The 13,542-nt window shown below is 33.1% G+C and overlaps 2 protein-coding genes across 3 annotated transcripts; one reads left to right on the plus strand and one right to left on the minus strand.

The window, feature by feature from the left end:
• The first annotated feature begins 618 nt into the window (after positions 1–618).
• On the plus strand, positions 619–6,368 carry LOC128167812 (prostaglandin E2 receptor EP4 subtype-like). Of its 2 annotated transcripts, none has more exons than XM_052833730.1 (3): positions 619–816; positions 911–2,065; positions 2,181–6,368. In XM_052833730.1, exons 2-3 carry the CDS (start codon positions 1,325–1,327, stop codon positions 2,442–2,444), a joined length of 1,005 nt encoding a protein of 334 aa, XP_052689690.1. In that variant the 5' UTR covers positions 619–816; positions 911–1,324; the 3' UTR covers positions 2,445–6,368. The 2 variants fall into 2 exon arrangements, with proteins under 2 accessions (XP_052689690.1, XP_052689691.1); XM_052833731.1 differs by having other exon boundaries at positions 619–800.
• A 1,963-nt stretch (positions 6,369–8,331) lies between these two features.
• LOC128167377 (uncharacterized) lies at positions 8,332–13,402 on the minus strand. Its single transcript, XM_052833072.1, has 9 exons — positions 13,339–13,402; positions 13,140–13,247; positions 12,773–12,857; positions 11,563–11,702; positions 11,264–11,338; positions 11,015–11,134; positions 10,070–10,198; positions 9,360–9,455; positions 8,332–8,537 (listed from the first exon to the last, which is right to left on the minus strand). The coding sequence occupies exons 2-9, from the start codon at positions 13,176–13,178 to the stop codon at positions 8,457–8,459; spliced, it is 765 nt and encodes a 254-aa protein (XP_052689032.1). The 5' UTR covers positions 13,179–13,247; positions 13,339–13,402; the 3' UTR covers positions 8,332–8,456.
• Positions 13,403–13,542: the final 140 nt, after the last annotated feature.

Here is a 13,542-nt window from a genome sequence, read left to right on the forward strand (position 1 = left end):
TGTACGTGAAAAAAAACCTCGCTGTACCCTTCAACTCAGCATTCAGGTATATCGACGACATATTATCAATTAATAACAATTGTTACTTCCACACTTACGTAGACTCGATATATCACAGTGAACTTATTTGTTATCACCACATGTCATTTTTTACAGAATAAAAATACAGCATATATATTGCGCAATCAAGAGGAATCTGTTCTCCATAAATAACATCCGTGTACTCTTTCTGATATTGAGCCGGTGGAATTCAACAACTATTTCCCTACACAAGACCAAAAAAACATTTATCCAGTATCCAGTTTGACATACTCGAATTCTATTGAAAATAAAATACTCGAAATTTAAAACTTATGAATGTCCCTGTTTAAGTGTTTCAGTGACGTCGCTGACGGCTGGGACAGTGGTTATATAAGTGTCCTCATTAAAAAAAAACAAACTGAACTTTATTTATTTTACAACCACTGATAAGCAAGTTCTACAACTTATATTAATATCTCTCGTTGGCACGGATGTTAGCGCGAAGGGGTAATTGGTGTGGGAAGAAGTGTCCTCATTGACAATGGACACGATGCCACTTATTCATTAGTTATTTTTCAAAACCGACCAAACAAAATTTTCAGTAATTAAGAAAAAAGAAAATATAAATTTGTGTGTGAAGTCAGATTAATGATTTTATTTAAATCATTATACTATAAAAGTCGGCTCATGTAAAATGAGATTAGAACGAGTTTTATAGGGGGAAATTACTTTGGATATGTTTTCAAGAATTTTCTTCTCATTTTCTTTTTGGGTGTGAGGTGGGATTTGGTGGTGGTATAAATATAACAATTTGGCAATAATGTGTTTTAATTAAGTTTTGACTTGAAAGTATTATCCGACTTTGTGTTAAATGACCTTATTGTTGTAGGGACGATGCTAGGTGTTGACCGGATCACTAGTGTCACTGTTCGCCTCTTCCCTTACATGATATGTAAGAGGTCTAAATGTGACGAGAGACACACCATGCAGTAGTGCTCACACCTCAACACTTATATTCAAGTCTGGATGAATGACTAGAGGAAACATAGAAGCACCACTTCTGTCTTACTTTATAGAACAGCTTACGGCATTTAAAAATTACAATCTTCTTCCTAACAGGCAGGAAATATGAAGACACTGTGTTTATAACAATTAGGTGTGCTAAGGGAAATCCATTGAACATATGTATGTAGGAAGTTGATTGTATCGATTTTATCTGATTTATATAACAAATCAGATAAAAAAAAAAAGGTTACAGATGTCCTTATAGACGAAAAAAGGCAAAACGGAAGAAAACTTTGAAATGGAAACAACGCTTTACATCAATAGCAGCACCATTGAGACAACGAGTCCGAATTGGCCATCACCAGCACCGGCTTCACTTTTACTTGTCTTCGGAGTGGTAGGAAATATTCTAGCACTGGTCATTCTCTTCTGTTCAGCAAAATCGCACAAATGGCGCCCCTTTTACCGCTTTGTTTGTGGGCTTGCCATCACAGACGGGGGTGGGGTGTTCCTGTCCTACCCCCTGGCGATGGTCCGTTACGCTTCACAGTTCCAGTATGATTATCCTCAGCCCATGTGTGACTACATGGCGTTCATCTTGATGTTTACGATCCTGGCCTCGGCTTTGATTGTCTGTGCTATGTCTTTAGATCGTTTTCTAGCGATCCTTTATCCACATTTTTATAACAAGCCAACAAAGAATCGGAGAGCCATCTTAATGATAGCAGGAATTTGGATTTTTTCGGCAGTGATGTCTAGCCTCCATTTAATGGCAGGACATAAAAGTTTGAGCTTTTTCCCAGGCTCCTGGTGCTTTTTGGATTTTGTTCATAGTGATACCAAAGCGTTTGCTTTCCTGTATTCAGTGACGGGGATCCTGGTTCTTGGCACCACTGCAGCGCTCAATATAACTGTTATTTTCAATGTGTGCCGCAACATCCAACAAAAGAAGAAGAAACCTAAGAAGAAAGACATATACATCATCGCTTTCCTTCTTTTGATTGTTATCCTGTTCAGTTCATGCATTACCCCGCTCTTGGTAAGTATATCAAGATTGAAGCAAGGTTTTCATTTATATACGGTACAGTTATTGTATCAAAAAAATATATTTCTATCGACAAGCGATAAAATCACAATTGTTCTATGTTTTATAGATTAACATATTTGGTCATGCAATTGGAACCCTATCTGGAAATGGCCAGTTTGAGTTGGTGGCTCTACGAATTTCTGTGACCAACTCTATAGTTGATCCCTGGATCTACATAGTTTTCCGAAAGGATACATTTGATTTTTTTCAACGCAAGGTCATGAATAGGATTTTTGCTTCTCAGTTAACAACTGGCCCATCTTCTACACACGATTCTGAAGTATCGCGAGAACCATCGGTATCTGTGTCCATGTCGTACGCTACAAGATAGTGTGTATCATTAAAATACTGGAAACACTAAAAGTAGTATGTTTCACTTCGCAGGCTTTATAGGACATCGCAACTAACATAGATAGTTTATTAGATCAAGCCCCGCCGTCACCAACTTTCCTCAAGTTAATACTCAAGTTTTGACCTCAAATTTATGTATTTTTCTTGTAAGGATTTAAGTTGAGGACTGAGTTGAGGGATCATGTATCAGTTATAGACTAAAATCAAAACTTGTACACTGTCAAATTGTTTTGTGATTGTTAACTTTGTAAACATGATATGCTATAATGATTATAATGTGTATTTATATCACGTTCATAGTTAGAAATTTCAAGCATAATTTTATGATCAATGTTTCTGTTATAAAAAATGGACTTTTGGACTTAAACCTAAAATGCTTCATGAACCTGAGGCCAGTTGTGTTTTATATAAAAGGCAAAAATCAACTTGTTAATTTTTCCAAAGAAGGAGTATGGGATTGCTACAGTATCAAGTGTGACCATGTAAACGATATAACTGATCCCGTTTATTAGGATATTGTTGATTTACCTTATAAACATCTTCGCTAGCCAAGGGTTTTCGGTCCACTTTGCTCCCCATAAACCCTTGGCGGATTTCATTACGAAAACTCGGTGACAAGATCTGTTTTTTGATTGGCTGCAGCTGCGAGTAGCTGATCCAATCGCAGTGCTTGTAAATATAAACTTTAAAAGAAAACACATGTGTGATCTTTGGTAAAACATTCGGTGCTTTTAACAAATTGAGACACAAGTTCTCGAGTACAGTGCCTCCCCAACGATGATATAACCAGATCGTTTTAAAAACCTATATATTTTACTGGGATTGACCATAGTTCTACAAACTTGTCAAGGCACGCGTGATAGCATGGGAAGTAAACATGGCGAATGTAGAAGTTGCCTATCCCGTTAGTATATACGTTCCTGCTTATGGTTATTGCTTTTAAAGGTTCAGTGAGCTCTGTTTCATTAAATTTCTTTGGTCCGCAATATTCACGACAACGATACCTGGTGTTATGGCATGAAAGCTTTCATATAAATCGGCGACTTTTTCATTCCTGGTACAGGTCCTTACAAAACACTATGAATAAAACATTCCGTGCTTTCCCTAGTTTATAACTTACTTCGTATTTAATAGCATCGTTAATTATGTTCCGATATTCGGTAGTCAACATGTTTTCAAGTTGTATTAATGCCGTAGAGTGTATATAACCTGTTGTTTAATTCGATTAAAATGTAAATATGCAAGGGGCGCAACTCAAATTGCTCGCTAGATAGCGCCACCACATCACCGAGTTTTCGTAATGAAATCCGCCAAGGGTTTATGGGGAGCAAAGTGGACCGAAAACCCTTGGCTAGCGAAGATGCCTTATAAATGTCTTGTTCTTTTTCTACCGCCTTACAGTCTTACGGCCTTAACATCATACATGCATGTATACAATTCAAGAAGTAAATGATATTGTCTGTTTGTTAAATACTATTTTATTTATTTATGTATCCTATTATTATCATTTCTCTTTCAATTAAACAAAAAATTAAGCAATTTTAAGTTGGTTTTATGTCTTTATGTACGCTGATAACGGCGGCAGACCACAGGGTGGATCTGTCAAACACTTCCGCAAGTAGTTCCTTAATTCCTGAACCAAGGTGCGTTGTAGCAGTGAGCTGACGGACAGCACACCCTGTATATGGGAGTATAGCACTTAAAGCATAATTAAAGTAATGAGAATACTGAAAAGTGATAAGCAAAAGATTGATGGGAATACTGAGTATTTGCATTCAACATCTCATGACAAGATATTGCTTAGTTCGTGTGTGCAAGCACTTGCCTGACAAAATTCACCGAGTTATTTCATGGCCAGTGAATAGTTTCCTTTTTCTATATTATTATTCATTATTTCCTTAAAATAATAACCAATTGCATAATCAATCAAAAGTTACAAATAGAAATAGATAATGCATTCGAAAAATTTATATAACATTGTCTGTATTAAATTCTAATATATTTCAAAACAATAATCACATAGTTATACCTAAAAACACTCAAAATGTTGAGTTTTTCCTACACATTGAGCAATTCTTTATAGAGATGTTGAATGTGGTTTTAGCAAAGCAGATTGAATTCAATAAATTCATCAATGAATTCAATAGGTTCATGAGTCTTAATTGTTTAATTGTTACGCACCAGTAGCGAGTTGGGAACCTGATAACTATTTACTGTACGTCAAGTTATATATTTATATATTTATAGCAGAAAGGAGTAATATACATTGATATTAAAGAAATAAAGGCTTATTCCCGATTGTGTGATGAAAAAGTAAAAATCAAATTCTTCATCTCTTCAGATGATTGAGTACCGATGAAATCTGATCTCGGTTATGCTGTTAACTTCGATTTGATACAAAAATAACGGGCATTGTAATCATAAGGCAAGTTTAAGCTCGTTAAAATAGGAGTGAATATTATTTGGAAGATGCTTGTTTTATTTCTCTGTATCAAAACTAAATGTTGAAGATTTTAAACATCGTGCAGCTTTAACATAAGCGCAGTTGCCATACTATATTTAAAAAAAAACAAAGAGCCTGGGGCTGTCGTGATATTGATGCATGACCATAAATTATGTGGAAAAAAATATAATGGGATTGCTGTATTAACTTGAAAACGAGAGGTGAATGGGCGATATCGCTGACCTGAGCAACATTACCCGACATGTGAACCTCTCAAATTACTATATTGTCTTAGTAGAAACTAAAATCAAAAAGTAGACCTCAGTTGGAATTCGAATTCAACATATCGATATTCGTTCATAATAAAAATGTTCAAAAGTTCAGCTTCTGAAGAATACAGACAAGTTATTATCAAAGATCCTATAGGAATTGGAATGTGGTTTTTACCCGCCTTCTTTGAATATATGACAAGCTCTCATTGAGAGGTTCGAGGAAGTAACGTTCTATTTTCATCACCACTTGCTTTATGGGTGTGATAAATAGGACACAAATGCATTAAATTCTTCTTGATACAGAAATAAACATGAAATTTTCCACAATATATGGAAACTGTAACCAGGCAACCATTATATACATAGCTGATGTAAAAATGAAATAGGTGATTCTGCAAAAAAATCTTGTATCAAAAAGATTGCGCAAAAGTTTTGAGAGGCTGGATGGTCAACAAGTAACCAATCAAATCTACCTTAACATGTTAGCTTCATGAGCTGAAAATTTTGAATATTTCAACATAAATTTGTATATACGAAGCTGTTTCTTTTCAAAAAGATTTTAAAAATCAAAAAATGACCATGACAATCATGCTCTTTTAATTCAATCAAGAAAGCTCTCTAAGAATGATATTGTAGGTACCTTTTTCATTTCCAAAAATGGTTTTGATAACTGAAGAGTATTACTTAAAAAGAGTATGTTCTGCTCATCAATGACTAAAACAAGTTTACAAAGAATGTTTGCTTTGTTGGCCAAATTTGACGCTGTCGTTATGGCGAAGAAGAAACAGTGAGATAGTATGCCATGGACAACAAACAACAATTATGTTAATAATTGTATTTATGTGTTGAATGCTATAATTTTATTTGCTTATTTATTGTATTTTTCATGTTTATGTTTGATTAGATAAGTTGCATTTCTTTCCCAGGCCTTGTACAAAATATTGTTATTTTGCATATGGCATATTTTATTTTTGAGGTGCCATCTTTATGCTGGTTTTGTATATATTGTATATAATTTTGAACAAAATATTGTTTCTGTATTTTAAGGAGATCAGCATATTGATAAGTTATTTAACATTTTGTGTGAACAGCTTTGGGTCTGATCCCCTACTATGTTGTTTATATTTTTCTTTACTTTCGTCATTTTTAATAAATGACATATTTCATCATGCACAAGTGTTGAGTTCATTTATCAGGCAGCAAAAACGGAGCTGCGGTGAGGTTGTGCAGCATGAGAAAACATAAATGATATTACTAAAGTCGGATAAATCTTTATATTAACAAACCTTAACTCAATTTACAGCTCAGGTGAGCTAACAAAAACAAATATAAAATTATGTAACGTATATCAAGAATCGTGCATCTTGTTTTGTGACAGCTGTTTGTTATTCGGAATTGGTGTATATATATCACCATGAATTAAAAAGTAGTTGTCGATCCAGACGCCTTGAATATGAAATTCTTCGATAGGGAGATGTTCTACAGTCTTTTGGTAATTATTGAATTCAATTCAAATATTTAATATATTTATTATTTTGGAATTGCTTTCTGTATGTGCTGGCTCTGTATTATTTGCAACCAATTTTTGACAAAACAAAAATATGAAGCTACAGTATGTATCGTTCTCACATGCTCTCGAACATTAAATTTATCTTTATTGAGAAGTCTAGCTACTGTTATAGGTTTGCAAGCCACTTTGTATTAACTCGCTGGTAAAATAAATGAGCGCCAAAATCAAATCTGCAGATTTTTTTTATCAGTACTTTTTTTTTATTGCGGCAGCTGTAAATTGGAAATTTTTTGTGCATTTTCAGTTGATGCGTATTTCGAATTAAGCGTTTGCCTACTGATTAAGTGAATGTATAAAGAAGCTTTGGTTCGTTATGTGAAGATTTAGTTTAGATGAGTGTTTTATATTTTGCAAGATCGTACGACATAATCATCAATTGTTAAGGTCTTCCGTTTCCAACGGAAGACCTTGTACTGATTCTGATGGTTCTTCTTCATTATAATTTTTCTTCTTCTGGTGATATCATATGAGTAGTTGACAGTGATTTGTACACGGAGTACTGATAAACAAGATGACACTGAAATATATAGTTTTGGTTACGTCTACACAGGCAAAAGTGGCTCGCATGAATCTCATATGAAATTCGCATGAAGTTCATGCGAATTCTTCGCATGAGAAAGAGACGAAAAGTAACACGCATGAATTTCATGCGAAAACTTCATGCGATTTTGACATAATTTTCATGCGAATATCATACGATTAAAATTTTGCACGATATTCATGCGAAAATGTATATCTTATGTTTCATTGTTGTTTCATGCGAATATCATGTAAAGAACTATATATGATAAGAGTTAAATTTGGCCCCCATAATTCGCCAATTTTTAAGTGTTTCGAGTACAACAAAATGTTAACTAATTTTTTAGAAGAGTTGATATAAAATATATTTTTCATCTATTTATTTGATATATTTGCACTCACTGGCAGTATATGACGTCAGAAGTGACGCCATTTCTATAATTCAATCAAAATCGGCCAAAAATTGACATTTTTCTTATCTATTTACGAATGAGAAATATATAGCGCATACTTGAACAAGGAACATTTTTTTGTCACTTATTAGTCTTGGCTAGATACATCTCTGATTAAAATATTTTATTTGTTCAAGAATGCGCTCTATGTTTTCGGAAGGAAAAACTGCTTGAAAACAAGCTGTTTTACGTTAAAAATGCAAAAATGGCGGGGAAAGGTTGTCTTTACAATGTCGTATTTCTAAATCGTGGGCACTTGAACCAAAATGAATATTATGTAAACACATCACATACATATCTGTACTAAGAAAACAAAAAATGATAGTAAAATGATGATGTTCATTTTAGGGGGCCATTTTAGGCCCTTATCATATATAGTCCTTTCCCATGATTTTTATGCGAAAACTATTACATAAATATTGTACGATATTCCTGAATGTAATTTTAGAAATAACCAGACATTTTTTTCCTGTAAATTTCTATAAACTGTCTTGCCTCACTGCATTGATATATAAATGTTATGTATACAGTAAAACACTGTTATAGCGAACACGCTTATAATGAATTGACGCTTACACCGAACTGATTTTCATTTCCCATGACTTAATTTATATTGTAAACTGGGCGGATTTAACGAATTATGCTTACAAGGAAGCATATTTCCCTTTCCAAGCACTTCGTAATAAGCGTGTTTTACTGTACACTGAAAAATATAAAAGAAACAAAGTTGTTATTTTCAGTCTTCTTTATTCAAAGCCTCAATCTTTCTTGTGTGTTTCTGTTCTAGCGACGTCCATCTCTCTGGAGACTGTTTCATCTGCAATATAGACAATATTAAATTGCATATAATCATTTCACATGGAATAACGCGGCATTTGATTAAATAGAAAATTTTTGTTAAATTTGTATAACCTGGCTTGCATGTCACAAGACACATCACAATGTACCAACATCAAAAACCTACTAATCCACTTGACGTTGTGTTTGAATTTTGAACTCATTAATATCATTTTAAAAGTAAAACAAACTCATTTTGTACAGAAAATTAAATGATAATTAAGGAATAAACTCAATAATATCTATCCAAGTTATACTTGTATAACCTGGGTTGGAGCAATTCACACTTTTTTATGATCCGCTTCATGGACTTCAAAGCTTAAACTGACCCAACCCAGGTTATACTCGCATAACTTGGGTAGATACTGAGTTCATTGACAGATAGACCAAAAAAACCCAAGATATCTGTGAGCCAATACTCGTTAATTAGTATTACCCCCGCTATGATGTATATATACAAAATATGTAAAGTTAACATTTAGAAATAGTTGACCTCTGTTTGGTACAAAAATAAATCTTACAATATGGCATAATTGCCTAAACAAAGATTTTTAAAATTTCAAGCATCTGCGATAAATAGTTGCTGAAAAATAAGACACGTTTTGGACGGACAGACGGATGGACAGACGGACAGACACTAGGGTAAAACATTATATAACCCCTTCTCCTTAGGAGCGGGGTTATAAGAAGGCTGTTGTAGAGATCATATAAAAACATCATAAACAAATCTTCCTTTTAAATTATGATATTTTAGTTGAAAAATTCTTCTTTTAACTAAAAGATCAGCCATAACTAAGCTTACCATGGAATCAATGTTTTTTTTGAAAGCTCTCCAGAAATCAATGGAGGTGGCATTTGGAGCCTTTCTGAAGAGCTTGTGTCCATCAGCAAAGGCCCTCTGAAAATGTGAAAAAAAAAATTTCAGCACAATCACAAAATGAATTAAATCGTAAATGAATTCAAGAGATATATTCCACTAATCATTGCAATGATGCTTTAATGTGCTAACTCTATTATGATGTCACAATTCATTTGATTGTATGATGATATGATGTTTTTCATCCATAATGATGTCAAACATGATTTGGTAGATCTTTTTATCCATTTTATGGCTCAAAAGTAGTCAATATGTCACAACATTTTAAAGTTGGGAGAAATTTAAATAACAATTTTAATATTAGAAATGTAAATGTATAAAATCATAAGCGGTTTATTGTTAATATCAAATATATATTCTGATTATTATTCTGTTCATGTTAATTAATAAATATAAGGAATGTATTACTTTTATGATGGTTCAAAACAGAAATTGTCACAAAAGTCATAATTCCAAAATAAAGGGGAGGGGTGATTCCTATTATAGTATCTTCCTTGAATGCCAGGAAAGTTGCCATGAAAATTTTATAAGTTATAATGCACATGCTAAATGTAGGGCATAAACAGGTATTATTTAAGTGAAGTGTAGGGAAATTATAAAAGCAGAGCATATTATATTGACGGAAAAAATCTTACCAGGGCAAGAGTAAGACGAAAATTCTTGTTTTCATCTGTTACTGATGGGCACAACCAGAAAGCACTAAAGAGGTACCTCTGCAGTGCCTTCAGTGACATCCCCTCCACATTTCTGTCAGGTGTTACGAGCTATATTCATAAAAATAAAAAATAAAAACAATCTTAGTATAAAAAAATATATTAATAATAACATTCACTTTCTTTCCCTCCATTTAATTGCATTGGTTGATTTGAGTAATATTTCAAATAACACAGAAGACCCATTCAGGCTATTCACCAAATCTGTGGCGTAGGAATACATTCATTATTCCTTCAGTATTTCTTGAAAGAACATGAAACTCTTCTCATGACTTAAATTCAAACCGGATCACGACCAGATATTTAACTTATGTCGATCAATATTTTATTGATGTAAATATATTTTGACAGTTATGAATTCAATTGATTAATTCTTAAGTGTACCAAAAGTAATTTTGTTAAATCACAGAAAGAAAAATAAAACTGTGTTTAAAACGCTGTGCACTATTATTGTCAGCATAATTTGGCTGTTCCAATGGCTCTTCTGTTAATTTCGCATTACTTGTTGAATAAGTCAGATTTTTAAAAACAAATCATATATTTGCGGGAAAGAAATAAATGTTTAAAATGTAAATACAAGCATTGAATCATTATTTTTTGAAAGATGTGGTTTCATAACTGCAACGGTGTGTGCAAACAAGTTATCTTAATTAACGTGCTAGCGTGCGTTATTCAATTTGTATGAACACACTAGCTGTTGCAGTTATGAGACACCATCTTTCAGAAATAATGATGCAATGCTAAAATACATATTAAAATGACAATGCAAATGGACCTTGCATACCAAGTTAATTTTAAAGCAAAGTATTTTTTTTACTTTAGCTCATCATGGTGACTCTAATGAGTAAAGCTCAGTTATTATTTTACCTTCTGTCTTATTTGGTTCCTCCAATTTGTGAAGGAGTGGGAGGCAAATGAGAAGCATGTAATCAACATGCTTCCATTTACTTCCCAACCACACTGCTCCAAGATGGATGAGAAGTTTCGCTATAAAGAAAAAAACCTTGAATGAATGGACTTTGATTTGTTATATTTGCTTAAATGTGAAAGATATTTGTAAAGACAAGGAGAAAAAAATAACGAGTCCAAAAGAATTTGGCTATTTTAAAACATTACCTTCAAATCTTCGTCAGATTCACATAGCCATGAATATTGCAGAAATAATCTCTTTAGGAAAGCAATTAGTGGCTTCTGTCAAAGATATGAATTAATAATTTATCTAATTATGCATTAATCTAGCTAGAGGGGGGGATATAAATCCAATTACTGGGTTTTTTTTAATTAACTTGGTAAAATTACTTAAAATAATTACTAAAAAGTAAGAACAACACATTCCATAACATATTAATACAAACATGCCATCAACATTTATACATTAAAACTTTACATTTATTGTAAAAAAAAATTTTAATTGCCTTCACATTAGATCCTTCTATTCGGAAGTTACTGGTGGATCCTGTTCTCATATTCTGCAAGGTGGTGACGCTTTCTTTAAGTTTTGTAACTTCACCCCTGGACTCCCTGAGTTCTTTACGAACAATACAAAGTTCATCATCTGCAAGAAAACTCTTGATGATCAGCAATTTAAAATGATTTATCTATCTCAAGCATATGAGAGAGAGAGAGAGAGAGAGAGAGAGAGAGAGAGAGAGAGAAAGGTGGTTTTTCATTTCAATAACCAGTACCTAACAGTGGCGTAGCGACCTTTACGCAAAAACGCAAATGAATACACAAAATTTTGCAAAGCATAGGTCTTATGATTTAAGTTTCCCCCTTTGCACGTAAACAAATCGTATTGAGACTCCTCTGAATTATAATCTGCATATTAAGTATTCAGTTCTCATCGTAAACGATGCAATTACTACGATTCCGGAAAATACCGTCATTCCATACTTTACATTAAAATTAATTGGAAGTTCGTTAAACTTATTAAAATGAGATGAACAACTTTTAACTCCTTTCAAGTTTAAATATTCATACTAAAATCTGAAAACACATCAAGTTTTGAGCGTTTGTCCGTAATTGTATTCTGTCAGTCTATACTTACATGTAATTACATTGTGAAAAACTTCAAAAATTTGTCATTTAGGTAAGTATGTTACGGTTTGAATAATAGACCTGTTTCAAAACGCCTATTATCTTTAGTCATATGCAGTTGGTCTCCGCTGGGGTATCAGTGTTTCATATATAATTACACATTCTTCTAAAATTCAACATTTCCCTTACACATACAGTATGTAAAATTGTAACATTTTGAGACAATATCTCATCATCAAAAGCCTGTAAATCTAAAAGCTAAAACCTAAAATCCAAGAGCATCGGGGGTCTTGAAATTTTAAAGAAAATATTCGAAGAGAACAAGGTAAATAATGTTTGTCTCGGAATTCAGCAACTTTTGTTCATATTCATTGGAATCATAATACTTAAAAAATGTCATATTTTTAAGGCTATTTTGTCATTCAAATAACATAAAATCCAGGAGCTTCCGGGGGCTTCGCCCCCTAAGCCCCCACCAGGGCTCTGCCCTTGACCCGCTGGGAACCTCAAGGCACCCAGACCCCCTACCTTTTTTTGAATACAGTAAATTTAAAGGTAGCTACGCCACTGCCTAATTAAGTTACTTACAAATCATTTTCATGGTGACAGGTCTGTCAATATCAGGAAGATTGACAGCACCATTTTCAGGTTGATTCTGTGAATCTTGTGAAACCTTAAACATGTAAAATTAGCATATATCAGAAAATTATAAATACTAATCGAATGGTTAAGAAATGAGTGTCAAATTAATTAAAATGCCAAAGTTTGCTAAGAACTTATATACGACAATATCATATACCGGCCGGTATATATATATTGGGTGTTAAGTGATAATAATTATTATATGATAATAAGGAGCACGAAAAACATGTAATATTTATCTTATTTATGTATATATGTATGTGTTCGCAAAATACTTAAAAAGAATATTTGAACCTGGTGATACTTCACTTACTTGAAATAAATCCATAGATTCTTGCGAGTCGCTCGCCATTGTCAATGCACTATATATAGTAAAGGCAGTCTTCAACGTAATTTTTTACAGCTGTCTGATGAATGCAAGCTATGCAAATTATATAAGTTGTGTTAATTATAATAAGACTTAAAATATAAATAAGTTTTCATCAATATTTACATTATGATTTTCTACTTACTGTAATCTCTCACGAACAGATGATCTGTGACGTCAGATATCGCGTGCAATGTCAAAAGTGAGAACCGGACGGAAGCGTATTTCAATATCTATCTCTATGTTAAAAATTGATCAGATATTATTAAAACCTTTTCTTGCCTATTTTCAGTGATTATTATCATAACAAATCAACATAATAAAAAATAATAGGGATGAGAATTTTACA

The sequence above is a fragment of the Crassostrea angulata genome, chromosome 10 (genome assembly GCF_025612915.1).
Source record: "Crassostrea angulata isolate pt1a10 chromosome 10, ASM2561291v2, whole genome shotgun sequence".
Classification (NCBI taxonomy): Eukaryota; Metazoa; Mollusca; class Bivalvia; order Ostreida; family Ostreidae; genus Magallana; species Magallana angulata.